Here is a 20792-nt window from a genome sequence, read left to right as displayed (position 1 = left end):
ACTGAGGTTTTGGAATATTAAAACTGACAGTAGCGGGCTTCCCTGGTGGCGCAATGGCAAAGAATCTGCCCGGCCATGTAGGAGACATGGGTTCGACCTCTGATTTGGGAAGATCCCACATGCCACAGAGCAACGAAGCCAGAGCACCAGAACTCCTAAGCCTGTGCTCTAGAGCTGGGGAGCTGCAACTGCTGAAGCCCACGGGTCCGAGACCCCGAGCTCCACAAGGAGAGAAGTCTCCGCGATGAGAAGCCCACTGCAACTAGAGAGCGGCCCCCGCTAGCTGCAACTAGAGAAAAAGCCTATGTAGCAACCAAGACTCAGCACTGCCAAAAATAAGAAAAAAAAAAAAATTAAAAGTTACAGTACAACCTGGGACATACGGGGTAGGTCTTTCAAATACCAGAGTCTGGGGAAGCCCTCACCTTTTCTGGTGGGCACAGGGTTCAGTCCGGGCCATGAGCATCTCTAACTTCACCCTGGAGATGCCCCTCCCACCGCCTTCAGATATCAGGCCATTGACCACAGGGAGGGGGCAGGAAGGCAGATGAGGCAGCCCAGGTGGCGGGGCGCAGGCTGACACCCAGGAGAGAGCAGAGGGACCCGGACCACCTTCAGGGCCTTCTCTTCCCTTTCCTCTCTCACAATTATGCGTGTCGAGTAAAAATTGTGAAAAAGGCAAGAGCAACAACAACCACAGCAAGTACTCACGTCAGTTGTTGTTGAGTTGCTAAACTGTGTCTGACTCTTTACGACCCCACGCACTGCAGCACGCCGGGCTTCCCTGTCCTTCACCATCTCCCAGAGTTTGCTAAAATTCATGTCCTTTGAGTCAGTGATGTCATCCAACCATCTCATCCTCAATCACCCCCTTCTCCTCCTGCCTTCAATCTTTCCCAGCATCAGGGTCTTTTCCAATAAGTCAGCTCCTCATCAAGTGGCCAAAGTACTGGAGCTTCAGCCTCAGACCTTCCAATGAATATTCAGGGTTGACCGCCTTTAGGATTGACTGGTTTGATCTCCTTGCAGTCTAAGGGACTCTCAAGAGTCTTCTCCAGCACCACAGTTTGAAAGAATCAACTCTAACACGGATATTTTTCTGCTAAGCACTCAGGTACATTAATGTCTGTGACTCTTAGAGCGGCCGTGTGAGTGTAGGCACGGTTGCCTGCACAGGTGAGAAAATGCAGGGCTCTGAATGGAGAGGAGGCACCAGGGCTGCGGGGCTGACTGGGAGAGAATGGGGGCTTCCCCCAGGGGGTGGTCTGTGTTGCCATCACCGCAGAGCCCTGCACCCCGTGTGCATAGACGATGCATGGGCCCAGGTGTGGCTAGCTCCCCAGTGGCCGGAAGAATGTTTCCAGAACAGCCAGAAGACAGAAGGGCCCGATGGGATGTTCTCACAACCTCCCTCCCCTACTATTTCTGTCCACGACTCAGTGCCTGCCTGTACTCTGACCTTCAGACACAGGCTCCAATCATTGCAAAAGGTTGTCTGGGATCCACCCGCACCCCGGTGCTCCCCAGCACCCAGGAACCAAGGATCAGGGCACACAGCAGCCTGTCCCAAGGACGTCTCATTCAAGGTCGTGGTCGCTGTGCACACAGAGCCGTGAAAACGTGCTTTTACTTTAAACTTCCCCGAATGAAGTTACCTAAGCTGTGAGCAGAAAGCCAACCAGTAGAGAAGCAGGACAGCTGCCTTCCTGGCGTGGCTTTTCCATCATTGCATTAACCCCGTAGGAAAGCAACAACCGTTGGCTTTATTGGCTTCGATTATCCAGAAAGAATGAAAGTGGCGTGAAAACCTACGTGACTGGCAAGTGAAAAGTGTGAGTTGCTCAGTCGCTCAGTCACATCTGAGTCTTTGAGATCCCAGACTGTAGCCCACCAGGCTCCTGTGTCCATGGGATTCTCCAGGCAAGAATACCAGAGTGGGTTGCCATTTCCTTCTCTGGGGGATCTTCCCAACCCAGGGATGGAACTCAGGTCTCCTGCAGCGTAGGTGGATTCTTTACCATCCGAGACAGCAGGGAAGCCCATCAAGTGAAAATGAGCAGCTAAAGGAACAGAGAAGCTGTGATCCTGAGTCCTTCTGGGAAGAGGAGGACAAAAAATACACAGCCCAGAGGAGCTTTCCCTGCATTTTTTTTCTTTTTTTTTTCATTTATTTTTATTAGTTGGAGGCTAATTACTCTACAATATTGTAGAGGTTTTTGCCATACATTGACATGAATCAGCCATGGATTTACATGTGTTCCCCATCCCGATCCCCCCTCCCGCCTCCCTCCCCATCCCATCTCTCTGGGTCTTCCCAGTGCACCAGGCCCGAGCGCTTGTCTCATGCATCCCACCTGGGCTGGTGATCTGTTTCACATTTGATAATATACATGTTTTGATGCTGTTCTCTCAGAACATCCCACCCTCTCCTTCTCCCACAGAGTTCCAAAGTCTGTTCTGTACATCTGTGTCTCTTTTTCTGTTTTGCATATAGGGTTATCGTTATCATCTTTTTAAATTCCATATATATGCATTAGTATACTGTATTGGGCTTTATCTTTCTGGCTTACTTCACTCTGTATAAGGGGCTCCAGTTTCGTCCATCTCATTAGAACTGATTCAAATGTATTCTTTTTAACGGCTGAGTAATATTCCATGGTGTATATGTACCACAGCTTCCTTATCCATTCGTCTGCTGATGGGCATCTGGGTTGCTTCCATGTCCTGGCTATTATAAACAGTGCTGCGATGAACACTGGGGTGCATGTGTCTCTTTCAGATCTGGTTTCCTCAGTGTGTATGCCCAGCAGTGGGATTGCTGGGTCATATGGCAGTTCTATTTCCAGTTTTTTAAAGAATCTCCACACTGTTCTCCATAGTGGCTGTACTAGTTTGCATTCCCACCAACAGTGTAAGAGGGTTCCCTTTTCTCCACACCCTCTCCAGCATTTATTGCTTGTAGACCTTTGGATAGCAGCCATCCTGACTGGCGTGTAATGGTACCTCATTGTGGTTTTGATTTGCATTTCTCTAATAATGAGTGATGTTGAGCATCTTTTCATGTGTTTATTAGCCATCTGTATGTCTGCTTTCCCTGCATTTCTCTGCTCAAAGATCCAACCGTGAACAAGGGAAAGGCCCAGTGCCTTGGAGAGCCAGGAACATTATGTAATAAGACTTGATATGGGTTTGGGGTTTAAATATTGGCATCTTTTTTTTTTTTACCATCAGGGTCTTGATCCCAGACAGCCCACTAGTCTGGGCTGCAGGGCGACCACTCCACTAGGCAGTGGACACTGGTCCCCTAATATTTTTAGGGGCCCACAGAAATGGTTTATTTCTTTCATAATCAGAACAACAACAAAAGACCCAAGCTTCTAGTCTCAAAGCTTCTAGTCCCCCATGCTCACCCAGCATCAACTAGGACTGTGAATATACATTGAGGGAAGAAGGGCAGACAAAGGCCTCTCCATCCTGAAAGGACCCGAGGGCGTCCGGGGTGACTGCTTACCGGATGCGTGGCGTTGCCTGGTCCACCCCACTCCCCCGAGAAGGACTCCCTCCAGCTTTGAAGTCCTCTCCCCAGCCCTGGCAGGGCGGCCCGTTCCCAGATGGCACGTGGCTTCAGACAGTCAGTCACTGCCCACAAGGCCAGTGGCCCCTGACCACTGCAAAACCCACTGAAGAATCCGGGCTCTTCCAGAGAGAACAGCCATCAATTTATTCTGCGTTTGCCTTTTGAACCTTAACTCCAAACAAGTCTTAATATGGATTTTCCCACTAAATAGAATCTTTTGTAAGGGGGGCCAAGGAAAAAAAAAACAAAACAGTAGCATATTCACTAAAAATGTATAAGCTTATAAACCACACTCTTTCCTAGCCCTGCATTTGGATCATGTGTTTTTCTTAAGGTGAATAACTAAATGAAACAGCGGAATGCCCTCAGACCTTGAATTACATACCCTCTCCCCCCTCCGCCCCGTTATTCCAGCCCCAGTGGACAGGAAGACCAATGAAGCCACAGCAGCTCACCCGTGGCTACTCTTTTAGGAAATAGCCGAGTTTTCAAAATTCAGAGTATAAAACAAATAAGAGCAGCTGAAAATAAAGTGAACGAAAACAGTGAAAACACTGTCGATCTAAATTAAATATGTTTATGCAGCCCAACTCCTCCTCCCTTCGTGGAAATAAAAAATGTACCACTCTACGCAAACTAAATAAAATGTACAGAAATGCCTTCAAGACATGGCTTTAAAAAGATTTTTAAAAGTCGCCATACAATGCAAACTAAATGTGTTAACACGCCTTTAAAAGGAAGACCGCAAGCGTCCCATTACCTACTGTCATGATAATGGGCTCCCATCACTCTCCAAGAATATTTCGGCTTTCCCTGTTCAATGCATTTAATTTGGGAGGGCGTCAAACTGCCAGGCCTATTAAACACCCATTGCTTCTATTTATCATATAACAACGGCTTTGTTTCTCAGAGGCTTTTCCACGGAGCAACAGATTATGTATATTTTTAATATTTTCCATGTGTACTTTTCATTTTTTTTTGTTCAACAGTACTGTTTTCCTTTTAGATGGCAGAGGACACTCTAATGTAAAACACTTTACCGCTATTGTTGTTGTTCAGTCGCTCAGTCGTGTCTGACTCTTTGCAACCCCATGGACTTCAGCACACCGGCTTCCCTGTCCTTCACTGTCTCCGGGAGTTTGCTCAAACTCATCTCCATTAAGTCAGTGATGCCATTTCATCTCATCCAACCGTCTCATCTTCTCTTGCCCCCTTCTCCTACTGCCTTCAATCTTTCGCAGCATTAGGGTCTTTTCCAATGAGTCAGTTCTTCTCAAGTGGCCAAAGTACTGGAGCTTCAGCTTCAGCCATAAGTCCTTCCAATGAATATTCAGGACTGATTTCCTTTAGGATTGACTGGTTTGATCTCCTTGCAGTCCAAGGGACTCTCAAGAGTCTTCTCCAGCACCACAATTCCAAAGTACCAATTCTCTGGCACTCAGCCTTCTTTACGGTCCAACTCTCACATCTGTACACAACTACTGGAGAAACCATAGCTTTGACTACATGGACCTTTGTCAGCAAAGTGATAACTCTGCTTTTCAACATGCTGTGTAGGTTTGTCACAGCTTTTCTTCCAATGAGCAAGCATCTACGAAAAGGATATTTTAGGGAAGTGCTTTGAAGTCCAACAGACTAAAGGCAGAAACCAAGTTCCATCACTTAATGTAACTCTGGTGAGCGCTGGGCCTCCCAAAGCCCCTGCTTCTTCACATCAACAGTGATACAGACACAGTGTGGCCAGTGGGGGTGAGCCCATCACCCTAGCTCATAAATGACAGGTTATTACCGTAGTGACCATAACCACCTCTTTCCTATCCCTACTTTCCACCAAGGCTAGTCTGACTACTCATTACTGAAATGATGCCAATTTTGCCTTCTAAGTAATTATACATTTTATTACCATAAATTATTCTGAAGAGCTGCCATTGGGCAGAAAGTAATCAGCCCTTAGCTAATATACATTTGACTATATGTGGATGGATGCAGATAAACATTTTCATTCATTCACATCATATATCTGTGTGTATGTGAGATACAAAATGTATGTATGTGTGTGTGTTTGCTCAGTAATGTCTGACTGTGCAACCCCATGGACTATAGCACACTGGGCTCCTCTTTCCATGGAACTTTCCAGGCAAAAATACTGGAAAGGGTTGCCACTTCCTACTCCAGGTGATCTTCCTGACCCAGGGATCAAACCCATGCTTCTTGAGTCTCTTGCATTGACAGGCAGATTCTTTACCATTGAGCCACCTGGGAAGCCCTGAGATACATAATAGAAAATACATTTTTTTCATTCTTTTCCACATATAGAGTCACACTCCATTTTACCATAAGGTATGAAAGAAATAAAAATTCTAATTAAAATATTCTATAAAACTCTGATGAAATAAGTCAAAGATGACCTCAATAAATGAAGAGATAGTCCATGTATATAAATAGGAAGACAATACTGTAACAATGTCAGTTTTTTCCAAATTAATCTATAGATTCAATGCAATTCCAACTGAAATCATAGCAAGTTAATTCTGTAGATATCAACACACTAATTCTATAGTTTAAATGAACAGGCAAAAGACCCCAGTGCTGAAGGAGAAGAATAAAGTAGGAGGACCAACACTACCGAACTCCAAGACTTATTATAAAGCTACGGTACTTACGATGAGACGGTATTACAGAATAAAGGAACAGATCAATGGACGGGAAAGACCCACATTAATGTAGTCAACAGACACGTGGCAAATTCAGACAGAGAAAGGATAAAGACCATTCAATGGAGGAAGGGTGGGACAACTGAAGAGATGTCTACATGCAAAGTATGAATCTAGATACACACTTTATGCCTTTCACAAAAATCAACTCAAAATGGATCACAGTGAAGAGAAAGAGAAAGTGAAAGTTGCTCAGTCATGTCAGACTCTTTGCAACCCCATAGATTGTTGCCCCTCAGGCTCCCCCCGACCCCCCACTCTGAATCTCTCCTCCTCTCCTCTTCTCCACACCATCTCTCTACTCTCTCTTCTGTCTACCTCCTCCACATTTAATTGTATCAATAGTATAAATGATTCAGTCATTTCTGACCATTTGTGACCCCATGGATGAAGCCCACCAGGCTCCTCTGTCCATGGGATTCTCGAGGCCAGAATGCTGGAGTGGTTTGCCATTCCCTTCTCCAGGGGATCTTCCCAACCCAGAGATCAAACCCAGGTCTCGCACATTGCAGGCGGATTCTTTTACCAACAGAGCCACTAGGGAAGCCCAAGAAGACTGGAGTGGGTAGCCTGTCCCTTCTCCAGGGGACCTTCCTGACCCAGGAATCGAACCAGGGTCTCCTGCAATGCAGGCAGATTCTTTAGCAACTGAGCTACTGGGGAAGAATGGGTCATAGATCTAAAGGTAAAATGCAAAATAATCCTGAAAAACTCCAAAGTCTTCCCATGAGCAAAGTTGTGCTGTGTGGTAAAAGTGGTGCTCAGAGGGAAACCAGTCATCTCACAAGTTGGGCTCAATCATCCTACCGTCAGTTTGGCTTTGCTGGGAGTTGCATTTCTTAGATTCCCTTTTCCTCCACGGCTCTTGCTTACAGTTGAATAGAAGAATCTGTGGCAGAATTGGGAGGGGGACGTGGAGCAAGTCCTCACCAGAATCCCTTCCCAGAATGTTCCCAAGTGAGAGCGGGCCTTCGGAGAGGCCTGCCCAAGATTTGGGAGGTGGACGCCAAGCCGCCCCAGGAAGGGCGATGTGCAGGATCAGATGTGGCTGAGACACGCGGGGAGGAGCCTGGAGGGGCCCAGCCGGCCCGGCTCTGTGCTCCACATGCAGGACTCTAACCAGATCAGCCAGACCAGGGTCCCCGCTAGAGACTGTCCTGATGGGGCTCCCGTGATGGGTGCGCAAGTTCTGCTTTTGGAGATCCCCACAAGCCCTGACTGTGCGGGGATCCTCCACTGATTCAAGGCTCCCTGCTGCAGCCAAGGTTGATGCAAAGAAAGAAAGGAGGCTGAAAACTGATGAATTAAAGATCCCACTGCAAAAATCTGGAAAAGAACAGAGGAAGCCCAAAGCAAGTGCTGAGCTGGCCCAAACACTCGTTCACACATTTCCACAATGGAAAAACCCGAAGAAACTTTGGGGCCAACCAAATAGAAAGAAAATGTGGCGGTCAGAGACTTTCCAAAATATTTCCTTTCTTCTGGGTTCCTTCTGGATTCACCTTCTAACCTCTTTTGAAGTTCCAAGCAGCCATTTTGAGCAAAAAAAGAAAAAAATGTGAATAAAAGTGAAATGTTTCTCTCCCAGGCAGAGGCATGTAAAAGCCATCGTGAGGCTGCTGGCACTTTCCGTGGTGCAACAATTAAAGAAGTATTTGTCAAGAGGAGGACACCTACAGCCCAGGCCAGGGGGGCAGAGCTCCCCTCCTGGCCTACGTTGGCCAGGACAAGCAGCAAGAAGTCCGCCTCCGGTGTGGGAAGCCACATGGAGCAGCGATGAGCTACCATTGCCAAACTGCTGACTCAGGGGGAAAATAAAACATGTGAATGTTTTCAATCACTAAACCATGTAGGGGGATTTATGCAGCAGCAGATAACTAGAATACTGAAGTCTGGCCAATGAAAATGAGTGAAAGTGATAGGGCACTTGCATGTCAATGATGTCAATTGCCAGAGAGTGAAGCACTCTTTCCTTTCCTACTGTAGTATATTCATTGGAAGGACTGAGGCTGAAGTTGAAGCTCTAATACTTTGGCCACCTGATGCGAAAAGCCGACTCACTGGAAAAGACCCTGAGGCTGGGAAAGATTGGAGGCAGGAGGAGAAGGAGACGACAGAGGATGAGATGGCTGGATGGCACCGACTCATGAGACATGAGTTTGAGCATCTCCGGGAGACAGTGAAGGATGGAGAAGCCTGGCGTGCTGCACGGGCTCACAGAACCAGACACAACTTAGCAACTGAACAACAACACAGCAGTCAAGGAAGGAAGGATGCTGTGGGATGCCGCTTCCTTCACGCTAAATCTCTGAGTAACTGATGTGAGAGAATGCCTCTGCTGACTCACACTTACTGTGCAGCTCAAACAAAACATAAACCTTTGTTGTGTTAAGCTACTAAGATTCTGGAGTTGTTTATTTCCGTAGCATATCATAATCTAATATGCTTTGATTGACACAGAGGTAATGAAGGCAGAAAGCAAAAATGCAATACAGTGTATCAAAAAAGACAATTTTTTTGTAAAAAGTTAAAACAAAACAGACATCTACTGAGATTAAGTTAAAAAAAAAGAAAGCATCTAAGTATTATCAAATATTATCATCAAACTTGAGAATTGGGATGAAATGCAGAGTCCTAGAAAAGGCTTATTGAAACTGACTCAAGAAATAAAGTTAAAAATACTATAATCAAAAAAAAAAAATACTATAATCCTATTACTATCAAAGATACTGAAGCAGAAATTTTAAAATCTCTCTCCAAAAAAAGCAACAAACCCATGTGGTTTTCTAAGTAAATTCTTGCAACCCTTTCTAACATAATGAAAACTTTAGAAAACTAAAAATGAAGGTATACTCCCTGACTTTTAAGACCAGAAAAACTTATAAAAAAGAAAAACGACAATCTGATAAAGAAATACTCCAAACTCATTTTACCAAAGACTATGTTGGCAAAAATCTTAAAATGTTAGCACTTCACATCCAACATTTTATAAGAGATATCATAAAAACTGTATTTGTATCAGGAATATAAAAATTGCTCAATAATATAAAATTATTAAGCATTACCCTGACTTTAAAAAACATCAGAAAAATCTTATGATTATCTCAATTTGGTAAAACTAAACAATCATATTTAAACTTTTTCTATAAATTAACCAAAAGGAATCTCAAAGGACATCTATAAAAATCTATAACCAGCATCATCCTAAATGAATAAACTATTAAGGAATTCTATTTAAAATCAGGAAAAAAGGCAAGGGCACCCACAATCACCAGTTTTGTCAGTAGCACATTAGAGTTCCAGGCCAACACAATAATACAAGTAAAAGAAATGAAAAGAAAAAAAAGAAATGTATTGGACAAAAGAAAATAAAACTCTCAATATTTGCAGAAAAACTAAAACCATTCAAAAACTAAGATCATGGCCTGCAGTCCCATCACTTCATGGCAAATAGATGGGGAAACAATGGAAAGAGTGACAGACTTTATTTTCTTGGGCTCCAAAATCACTCCAGATGTTGACTGCAGCCATGAAATTAAAAGATGCTTGCTCCCTGGAAGAAAAGCTATGACAAACCTAGACAGCATACTAAAAAACAGAGACATCACTTTGCTGACAAAGGTCCGTCTAGTCAAAGCTATGGTTTTACCAGTGGTCATGTATGGATGTGAGAGTTGGACCATAAAGAAAGCTGAGCACCGAAGAATTGATGCTTTTAAACTGTGGTGTTGGGGAAGACTCTTGAGAGTCCCTTGGACTGCAAGGAGATCCAACCAGTCCATCCTAAAGGAGATCAGTCCTGGGTGTTCATTGGAAGGACTGATGCTGAAGCTGAAACTCCAATACTTTGGCCCCCAGATGCAAAGAACTGACTCACTGGAAAAAACCCTGATGCTGGGAAAGACTGAAGGTAGAAAGAGAAGAGGGCAACAGAGGATGAGCTGGTTGGATGGCATCACCGACTCAATGGACATGAGTCTGAGCAAACTCGAGGGGTTGGTGATGGACAGGGAAGACTGGTGTGCTGCAGTCCATGGGGTCGCAAAGAGTTGGACACGACTAAGTGACTGAACTGAATTGACTTGCAGATGGTATGATTGTCTATGTAGAGAACCTGAAAGAATCTGCATTTCAGTATACAGTATAAAAAGTAATAAAAAGTATACAATAAGTTGTGTAGATATAAAATAATACTCCAAATTAAATATATTCTTTTACAGCATCAACAAAAGAATAGAAATTCCCAATTTCGTAATCTTTAAAATACAATTTACAGTAAGCAAAAAAATACACAATATCCTTTGGTGTTGGGGAGTAAGAACAACCTATGGAAAACTATAAAACATTACTGAACCACATAAATGAATGGAGAGATAGCCCATGTTCATGGATAGAAAAATTTAATATCACAAAATATGAATTCTCAGAAATGAATCAGTAGATTAAATATAACACTAACAAGATCCTACTTGAGTTTTTTTATATTGAGGTTAAAATAAGTTGATTGTAAAGCTTGTATGGAAGAAGAAGAAGTCAAGAATAACCAAAAAGCTTTTCAAAAAGTTGAATGTTATTTCCCTTGCCCAATATAAATACTTAATATAAAGCTTTATTAATTATACTCTGTGCCTGTGTATTTAAAAGAGAAAAAACTAATGGAGCAGAAAAGATAACCGATAACAAACCACTCATATATGGTATTTTGATTTATAACAGATATGGCAAAAGAAATAACTAAAATGGATAAGTAAAAATTGATTCTCCACAAGAAAAAAACATGTAAATGGATATTGATCACTACCTTATATCGCAAAAATACCATATGATACATATAGGGCATGTATGACAAAATGGATAAAATGAACAAAAAGAAATGACAAAAAGTACAGATGAAGTCTACTTCTGAGGGTTGGTAGGGAAATGAGAAAGGTGCAGCATACAGACTGATAGACATTACTGGGGAATTCTGGTTTGGACTAGGGGCATGGGTGCTTAGTTTTAGTGTAAACAAACAAATATATCAGTGAAAATTGAGCTCAATAATCAAAGTTTAATTAAATTAGTCAAATGATAAATTCTGTGCACCTAACATCCGATTCTGAAGAACATGGGTGTTATAGGTTTGAATTAACTGCAAGTCAACAACTGGGAAAGAGTAGACGTTAGATCAACCATATGTCTGAACTATGCTAACATTTCTTCATTACCTCTTTCATTTTTATTCATCTGATCTCCTTACCCGCCTCATTTTTAACATCACATGGCTTTTGTTCTACTGATGCACCAGTCTAAAGCTTCCATTCCTTCATAGCATCCACAGATCCCTAGTAACTTGAAATCTTAATTATTTTCCCTTTTTTATATAGCTTATAAGATAATACAGTATGTCAAAATACACAGGCAATAATTCAGTCTTGCAGTAAGCCCACAGGAATGGAAGCCTGCACCTGTGATATGACACTTGTCCTGGCCATGCTATCTCAATATCATTATGTCTGAGGGATAGTAAAGGACACTGGTAGAAATGGGAGACATTCTCATTCTGAAACCCTGCAGACAGGGCTCTTATTGCCAGAGCCCTGCCTGGTCCACCACTGTCTCCAGCAGGAACCTTCTGGAAGGTGGAAATCCTAGACACTGGATTTATTCATAAGCTCCTCTCAGACAATAGTCATCATCTTGAGAAATCTTCTCAAGAATTTCAAGTTCTAAGAAGAAGCTATGGTACTTTGTATTTGTATGTTCCCAATGCAATAAATTATTCATTCAATAGATTTTAATTGCGCTAATAACTGAAATTTTCCATTTCAAGCACCAGGTTTTTAAAAGGATTTGGTTCTACTCTGAGATACAGCTGGACTTCTGCATTCTTAACGGCAATAGGGCAATAACCCAGGTCTGTAGTCTCGTCCCCTCTGTCCTGGCACTGTCGTTCCAGAGCCCTGGGCAGAATCAGAAAGCTGGCTGGCAAAGCGGCTCATGGAGATTTTTAGGCTGGGGTTCTCTACTCTGCCCATCTCCTGAAGCTGGCACCTGGGGATGGAAGAGTAAGCCCAAGTGATATGATGATTTTTTTAATGTGACCCTCCAAACTGCAAACCTCTCTGAGTTCCCATCCTCGTGGTTTTTACTGGATCCTTATACAAAGAGGGCAGTGAAGCAACATTATCAAAGTCTTAACTGGGCCAAATGGATCAAACACACGAGCTGACTCAACAACCCTTTTCTCTCCTTCCAAATGCACCAGGTGGCTGCAAACCAAAATTGCCAGATGTGTGTCAATTTCCCATCAACAGTTTGATGCCAGGGAGTGTAAGTGAAAGTTGGTCGGTCATGTCCAACTCTTTGCAACCCCATGGACTATAGTCCATGGAATTCTTTAGGCCAGAATACTGGAGTGGAGGGCCTTTCCCTTCTCAAGGGGATCTTCCCAAACTAGTGATCAAACCCAGGTCTCCCGCATTGTAGGCAGAGTCTTTACCAGCTGAACCACAAGGGAAGCCCAAGAATACTGGAGTGTGTAGCCTACCCCTTCTCCAGCAGATCTTCCCGACCCAGGAATCGAACCAGGATCTCCTGCATTGTAGGCAGATTCTTTACCAGCTGAGCCACCAAGGAAGTCCTGGTAAACATTATCTTATCACTCTTGTTCATTTATATAACATTAGCCAAAGCTAACAAGATTAAAAAATACGAACATCAATTCAAGTGTCAATTTGGCAGAATTTTAGTGCTAGAGACTGGTAATGTGTCAAAATATTACTTTAATCAAACTATCTATGACTCTTGATTATTTTTTAAAAAATAACTCAAAGCTATATTCATACTTATCATGTAAATAGAAAAACATCCCCTGTTTTTGATACCTAGATTTTAAAATTCTAGTACTCATTTAGCTGAAATAGTACTCATTCAGCCTGAAATACATCCACAGGAGACCGTAACGAGGAGAACCCTGGGTGCTGCAAATACAAGAACAAAAATGACCACAGTTGTTGTAGGTAAGGCGGGTGCCCGGCTCTGTGCCGAATGTCCAGAGGATCCATCTTACTTGGTTCCCAAACGATCTCCCTGAGCCTGCTTGCGTTATTCATTTTAGTCCAGAGCAGAAAAATTAATTTTTCAGGAACACTCAGGGGAAACACTGAGACCAGATCCAGGCCTAGCGACAGTTTCACGTTCTTAACAAGAGGCCACACGATGGGATTGACAGCTGCTAAGGAAAACATGTCTGTCCCCTAAACTGTACATATTAATCACACACCTTCCGTCCGGTGAGTGCTGCATTAAATGTGGGGGTCCTAAGTTTCTTCCCTGAAAGAACTAACAATTAACTGAAGAGACAAGATGAACTCGCAAAGTATTCTGCAGGTCAGATGACAGTCATCAAGGAGGAAAATTATTTGATGTAATGAGGGAGCTCAAGGACATGGGCCCAGTCAATCTTAAAGGAAATCAACCCTGAATATTCATTGGAAGGACGAATGCTGAAGTTGAAGCTCCAATACTCTGGTCACCTGATGTGAAGAGCCAACACATTGGAAAAGACCCTGATGCTGGGAAAGACTGAAGGCAGGAGGAGATGACAGAGGATGAGATGGCATCACCAACTCAGTGAATGTGGATTTAAGCAAACTCCAAGAGATAGTGGAGGACACAGCAGAGCCTGGCATTCTGCAGTCCATGAGGTCACAAAGAGTCGGACATGACTGAGCAACTGAACCACAACAACAAGAACGGATGAGCGCTGCAGGCATCCAGTCCAGACGGGAACGCACAGCACAGGCCGGACTGTTGAAGCCTGAGAAGGAGAGCTTGAACTTGGACAAGCGGCACAGGGAGGAGGCGGCTTCCTGGTGCGAGGACCACGCTGGATGCACTGGAGGAAACAGAGCGAAGCCAGAGAGAACCAGCTGCAGACGGAGTCCAGGCTGACCGACCACCCCAGAGCAGAGAGGTCGGGGGCGGGGGTCACAGATGAGCCGCTGCAGGGCGGAATGCCACCCAGGGGAGATGCCCGCCCCAGTGCTGGTCCCAGCGGACACTCCATCAACATCACTGAGGGAAGAACGAGCGGATGGCCCAGTGGACGGTGCTGATGCCAACACTGAGTCACGGGCAGAACCAGAGTACCCTGGAGCAGGAGATGGCAGCCCACTCCAGCATTCTTGCCTGGAGCATCCCAGGGACAGAGGAGCCTGGCGGGCTGCAGTCCAAGGGGTCACAGAGAGTCAGACCTGACGGATGGGCTGAGCACCCAAGCCGCACAGCACACACTTGAATATCCAAAGGATGCTTCCAAGTCTTTTCCTGCTGGGCCTGTAAACTGCAACCAACGTTTCTGCACAAAATGAGTTTTTCGTTGTCTTTTGTTTATACCACAGTGAAGTCATAATTAAAATGAGTTATTGAATTACTGGTTGTGATTACAAATACCTGCCAAGTAAGTCTCCTGCATGGATAGAGAAATTCACAGAAAGATGGATCTTTAGCTACCTCCACTCCAATTCCTGAGAGCATACACTATTCCCTCCCCACCCCCCGCCCCCAGCCCCAGAATGATGAGACTGGAGAAAGCATGCAGAGAATTTCCTACTCCTCAGAGGAGATGTCAGACGTGTTCATCTGCCTTCTCCAGCCTTCCACTCCCCAAGAAAGGGGTGAAAGACTGACTTTCTTGTCAAAAGACTGACTCCTCATTGATTCCTCCACCCACTGGGGGCGCTGAAATAGTCCCTGCAATCACAAAGCTATTTCCCTCTACAATGGCTGGTTTCATTTATTTGCTTTGGAAAAATTAACATTCTTTCTCCATGTACAGAGAAAAGAAATACTCTGATATATCTGCCCTGATGCTGGGAAAACTGATATGTCATAAAGTACTTGTGGTCATCGTTGGAAAGAGCTGGCACACTCAGTCACAGTAAAAGCAAGAAGGGAGATCATAATCTGAAAAATCATAGATACCACATATTTAATAAAAGCTTATTTGATTTCATTACTAAAAAATAGACCAAAAAATCAGTTTTATTGCAATATCTGACTATTTAAAATTTATAGGAATGGAATTTTCCCAGTTGAAATATTGACCACCCTTAATCATAAATTTTAGCCAAAACAAATCTGGCTGGAGCTAGCTGGTATTTGACAAACTAAAAAAATTATGTCAACCTTTCCTAACCATAACAGGCAAATTTTGAGAAAAGTTGGCTGATTTGGGACATAATAAATGAGAGAGGATTTAATTCTGAGATGAGTTTGTCATGCATTTAGTAATAAGAACCAGTCCTGGACAATGAAGTTAACTCATAAGACTTAGAACTTAAAAGTTTGGTCTCATTAGTTCCAGGGTCTCTGATGCCAGGGGGCAATTTAATTTTGTTCAGCACACCCATAGTATCATCAAAAACTTCCACCATAAGCAAAAAGAAAGCATTTTTCATATTATTAAATAAGATATTAAAATTCAAGACACGGTATCATATGTGCTACTGGTTTCGTATCTTGATATTTCTTAACAAATAGGGGGTTAAACCTATTTAACAGCTTTTTATGTAAGAAAAAGCAGTTAAGCAAGATGGTGAAGTTTCAATTCAGAATTTACTTATACAGTATAATAAAAATACTTTGCAGATTACTTTAACTTCATGATCAATGATGCAAAAGCATGGGTTGACCATAGATAAGTGAGAGAGGTTTGTGAATAACATCAATTACAGGAACACAATTAGGGAGCTGAAGCTCCAATCCTTTGGCCACCTGATACCAAGAGCTGACTCATTGAAAAGACCCTGATGCTGGGAAAGATTGAGGGCAGGAGGAGAAGGCGACGACAGAGGATGAGATGGTTGGATGGCATCACCGACTCAATGGACATGAGTTTGAGCAAACTCTGGGAGATAGTGAAGGACAGGGAAGCCAAGAGTTGCACACAACTAAGTGACTGAACTGCAACAACAAAATGGACAAAAGGTCAAGACGAAGCTTACTTTTTTAAAGATATATTTCCAGTCAATTCACACAAAAGCAATTACATATTGCAAAAAAATCACCAAGTATTCAGATGATGTTAGGATCATTTTGTGATCCAAATGTTCCAGGAGACCATGGATGTGCATTAAGAAAGTTGCCAGACATTTGCTACTACAAGAACTGGTGGAAGTCTAATGGAAATCAAAATCAGGCAGATTCATAGGAAAGAAGGAATCTATCCAAGATTACAGGCAGCAAAAATAGATCTGCCAAGCTCCTGAATTACATCAGAGCCTAGCAATTCTAGTAAAGGTGGAAACCTGGGCCTGCCCCAAGCAGCTATTTCTGTCCCCTGAGGTAGATCTCTGGGAAGCCACAGTCTGGTCATTCTGAGAAATGAACTCACCCCACCCCATGTGCACAGGGGCCTATGTTACTACCGCACTGCCTTCCAAATCTCCTAACCTTGAATGACAGGGATAGAGAACATGTTTTTGCAAAGTGAAACTGCTATTTGCGTTATTACTAAAAGCAAAATAGAAACGAGCTGTCCCGACCTCAGAATCGATCCAGTCCTTCTGAAGGTCAAGTTTCCGAGGACAGGGCCCATTCCTCCCTGGCATTTCCCAATGCCCACCCAGCCCAGCAGCCCCAGATCCCACTTGAAGTCACCTTTCCACCAGACCCCATTACCCTTCCTGACTCTGGAACATTTCTGCACAGCTCATCACCTAGATTGGTTCACAAAGAGCAGACATGACCAAGCATGGTTTAGGCAGAGCAGAGAACAGGATCCATTCCATCGTCTCTGGACCTCTCCCTGGGCTACAGCCACGCCAAGGGAAGTGCTCGCTTTCTGCTTAAAGTGATTTTGCTGAATGCCTAGACTGTGGCAATGATCAATTTACCAAGAAAAATAAAGATGCCTGGGCAACCTTTTCCGAAAGATGCCATTCCAACATTTGTTCCCCATGAAACAGAATGTAAAGCAACTGGATGCGTTAACTGCATGCTACGTCATTTCAGCTGTGTCCAACTATTTGCAACCCTGTGGACGGCAACCTGCCAGGCTCCTCCGTCCATGGGATTTCCCAGGCAAGCATACGGGAGTGGGTTGCCATTTCCTCCTCCAGGGGATCTTCCCCACCCAGGGACTGAACACACGTCTCTTATGTCTCCTACACGGCAGGGTTCCTTACCGCTACTGCCACCCGGGAAACCCTAAAGGAACTGAGCAGAGAAACACAAAGATCAAAGGCAGATTAGAGGAGGGAGCTTTCAGCTGACTGCACTGAATCTCTGAGGACACAGCGACGCGTTCAAGCTAGATCAAGGTTTAAGAAGTTAGAGATCCGTATCAGTGCAAAGTGGTGTGTGTCAGGGAGGCATGAACTTCACACTTGTCTTTAAATATATTAATGGTGCTAAAAATAGGCCATCACCTGCTCCTCCTCTTCCATTTAGAAGAGAACCAGCCAGAACGCTTTGAATTACAGATTCGCCAGAATCACAAGCAGCAATGTCCTAGCAGAACAGATTTGCAGAGGAAGAGGGACGTTGTTTTCTCCCCTGCAGGAATGGTAATGAACAGGAGATGCCTTCAGAGACTCTGCTTGCCAAGGAGACGGAGCAGAAGTCTCTCCTCAAGTCATCCTTGGCCCTAAAAAATGGTGAGAAGAGAAAAAAAGATGCCATTCCAGGAAGCAGTGCAGGCTGGCAAAAAGATTGTGAAGACTGCCCTGAACTCACACCCAGAATACAGAATGAAGGTGCTCTCTGCTCTGTGTTGCATAATATAAGACCCAGTTATGATCGGTGGCATCCGTGATCTTCTGCTTTCTAATTTTTTTTTCCCTTATCTTGTTGAATTCCATGAGAAGACAACACCTTTGACAATTGTGGGGAGAAGGCAAACTTCATTTTTTAAAGAACCCGTGATGATAACAAGTTTTCCCATGCATAATATCTGAGCACCATCTGGCTCAGGATATGAGGAATAAATTGCCAAAAACCAAGGACAGCGATTTTGCACGCAGTGGTGAAATAAAGGCACACACCCACGCCTTTGCTCCGAGGACAGGAATATAGGTACATGTTTACATTCTGTGCTAAAAAGACAGCATTCCTCCCAGACGTCCCCAGATCAACCACTGACCAAAAATATCTCACTGATTAATCAATGCTTGGCACCCGAACTGCACAGACACATCACAGGCGGTGCAAAAGTTTGAACCACACCAACACAAAGATCAGTAACAGGAAGTTTACCGCCATCTACAGATTTCCTCTCACTGCTTAAGGGAGTGAGCCAAAGGCTCCTGCTTGAAAAATACAAATTGGCAAAACTGACATCAGCTGTAGAGTTGCACTGCGGTCCCAGCGATGAAACCCAGTTGAGTGACCTGTACCCAACAGCAGGCACGATAAACGACCCCCCTAGAAATAGGAAGGCGACTGTCCACCAATGCTTGTGACTTAGACACTCAAAGGATGCAGACTCACAACAGGTCAACACCCCCACCTCTCTGCCTAGGGAACTAAACCTGGCATTTTAAAGGCAAAGGTGGAAAATAAATACTTGTCTTTCTTTTTTTTCCCCTGCCATTCACCTCTTTCCCGAGGCAGGATTTCTACAGACTTAAATGACGTCCGATCCAAACTAAAACGCCAGCTAGGGAGCCGGGCAGCGGCCTCGCCTCGCCGAGAGAGGCGCGGTGCCGATTCGGATGGAGACCCGCTGGAGCGGATGCCGCGCGGAAAGCGCAGCGAGTTTGCCAGCCGGCGCGCAGAGATGGAGAACGCACGCCGCGGCGGTCCACCTGGTGCACACACCCCGGCCAACTTTTATTTTGGGGCAGAACCTCCCAAGGAAAACTTTTCTCCTGCCCGCAGGGCTCGCTAGAGCCGGGCCGGCCGCGGGTGGGCCGAGGAGGGGCCGGGAGCCGCGCGGGCGGAGGGGGCAGTCCCCGGGGCAGGAGGCGGCCGAGCCGGGTCCGTCCCTCGCCTCCCGGGGCCCCGGGGGCGCGCGGGTAGGACACTCACCAGGCGGAGCGCGAAGAAGACGGCGAGCAGGGCAAGGCAGGCGCCCATGACGATGAGCAGCAGGAAGACGATGAGCGGGTGCTGCTGGCTCATGCGGTAGTAGGACTCGTAGAGCCAGTCCCGGGACCTCTGCAGCCCGTCTCCGCCGCCCGCCGCCGCCTCGGCACGGTCCCGCAGGTAGCGGCGCCGCCGCATCGCCTCCTGCCACATCGGGGCGGCTCGCGGGGCGCCCGCCGAGCGCGCCCGGCCGGGGCTGCGCCGCCCGCCCGCGTGCCACCCCCGCGCCGCCTCGGCCGGCCCGGGCTGCCCGCGCTCCGAGCTGCGCGCAGGGGCCTCCGGCGCGGGCGGAGCTCGGCGCCCGGGGCTGGGCGGCGGCCTCGGGGGCAGCTCCCGGCGGCGCCGCTGCCGCCACCGCGCGGGAGGGGGCGGGCGCGACAGGGGCGCTCGGCCCGCCTCTGCCCCCACCCCGCGCGGCGCAGCCCGGGTCTCCAACCGCCGCCGCCGCCCCCCGACGGCCGGGCAGCGCGCGGTGGGGGCGGCACGGAGCCGAGGGCTGGGCGCCGGGAAGGAGGAACCAGCCGCGCCCCGATACTCGGGCGCCCGCCCCTTGGACACGCCCACACTGGGCCCCGGCGCGGGCCACCTCCCTCCGCGGTCCCCGCCTGGGCTCGGGGGGGTTGGGGGGATGCTCCCACCGTCCCCTACGCGGTCCGCGAGCGGCCGGGGGGGGTCCCCCGTCTGTATCCCCCGCTACTTCCCACCTCTCTCTGACGATGCGGGGGCTCCTAACTGCTCCCCACTAGCTCCAAGAGCGGTGAGAAGGGGCACTCCCACCCTTTCGCGCCCCCAGCTCTGAGTGGTCCGCGGGGGGCTGGGTGCGCCCCCACTCCTGCCCACTTTGGCGGAGCGGAGCCTGGAGGAGGCCTGGCCTCCTTCGGTACCTCGGGCCCAGAGGACCGCCGGGACTGCCTCTCCGGGCGCACGAAGGAGGAGTTGCGTCCTCTCCGCATCCCCTACTGGGTAGGGGGTTCCCACCCTCGTTTTCTTCGACTCTGCGCAGAGATCTTGGGGGGCTCTCACAGTCCTCCCGCCTATCTAGAGGGCCCGGGACTTCAGAGAACAGCCCCCAAGCGCGCAATGCAGGAGGGAGGCTGCACCCCTCCACGTCCTCGCCCTGCGGTTTCAGCTTAAGTCACACTTTGGAGGGAACCCCATGGGGCAAGGTTTGTCCGGCTCGGAGTTTAGGGGGAGCCCTCTGGCGGGTCCGGGGTCGCCGCCGAGTCCCTGCTGCCCGGCAGCGGCGAGGGCGCAGCCGGGGAGAGGGCGCTGGTGCGAGGCGTACGGGGAGCGGTGTGGATCGCGCTCTGGGACCTCGAGGGGGTGGGAGCGGGGGGCGGTGCTGGAGACCCGGCTGGAGCCGCATGGGGGCGCGCGGCTGCCCGGGAAGGGGCCCCTCCTGAGAAGCCGAGTCCAGAGCTCTGGCTCTC

At 46.7% G+C, this 20792-nt stretch overlaps 1 protein-coding gene across 3 annotated transcripts in view; it reads right to left on the bottom strand.

Moving 5' to 3' along the window:
• The window catches only part of ADCY2 (adenylate cyclase 2), a 438654-nt gene extending 419002 nt beyond the window's left edge, over window positions 1-19652 (bottom strand). For all 3 annotated transcript variants that reach the window (XM_043488503.1, XM_043488504.1, XM_043488505.1), the window contains exon 1: window positions 19306-19652. In XM_043488503.1, coding sequence (XP_043344438.1) covers window positions 19306-19515 — 210 coding nt within the window. In that variant the 5' untranslated portion in view covers window positions 19516-19652. The remainder of the gene's footprint in view (window positions 1-19305) is intronic.
• Window positions 19653-20792: the final 1140 nt, after the last annotated feature.

Source organism: Cervus canadensis, chromosome 16, assembly GCF_019320065.1.
Source record: "Cervus canadensis isolate Bull #8, Minnesota chromosome 16, ASM1932006v1, whole genome shotgun sequence".
NCBI classification, from domain to species: Eukaryota; Metazoa; Chordata; class Mammalia; order Artiodactyla; family Cervidae; genus Cervus; species Cervus canadensis.
The sequence above is the reverse complement of the archived record's forward strand: the minus strand, read 5'-3'. Positions and strand labels throughout refer to the sequence as shown.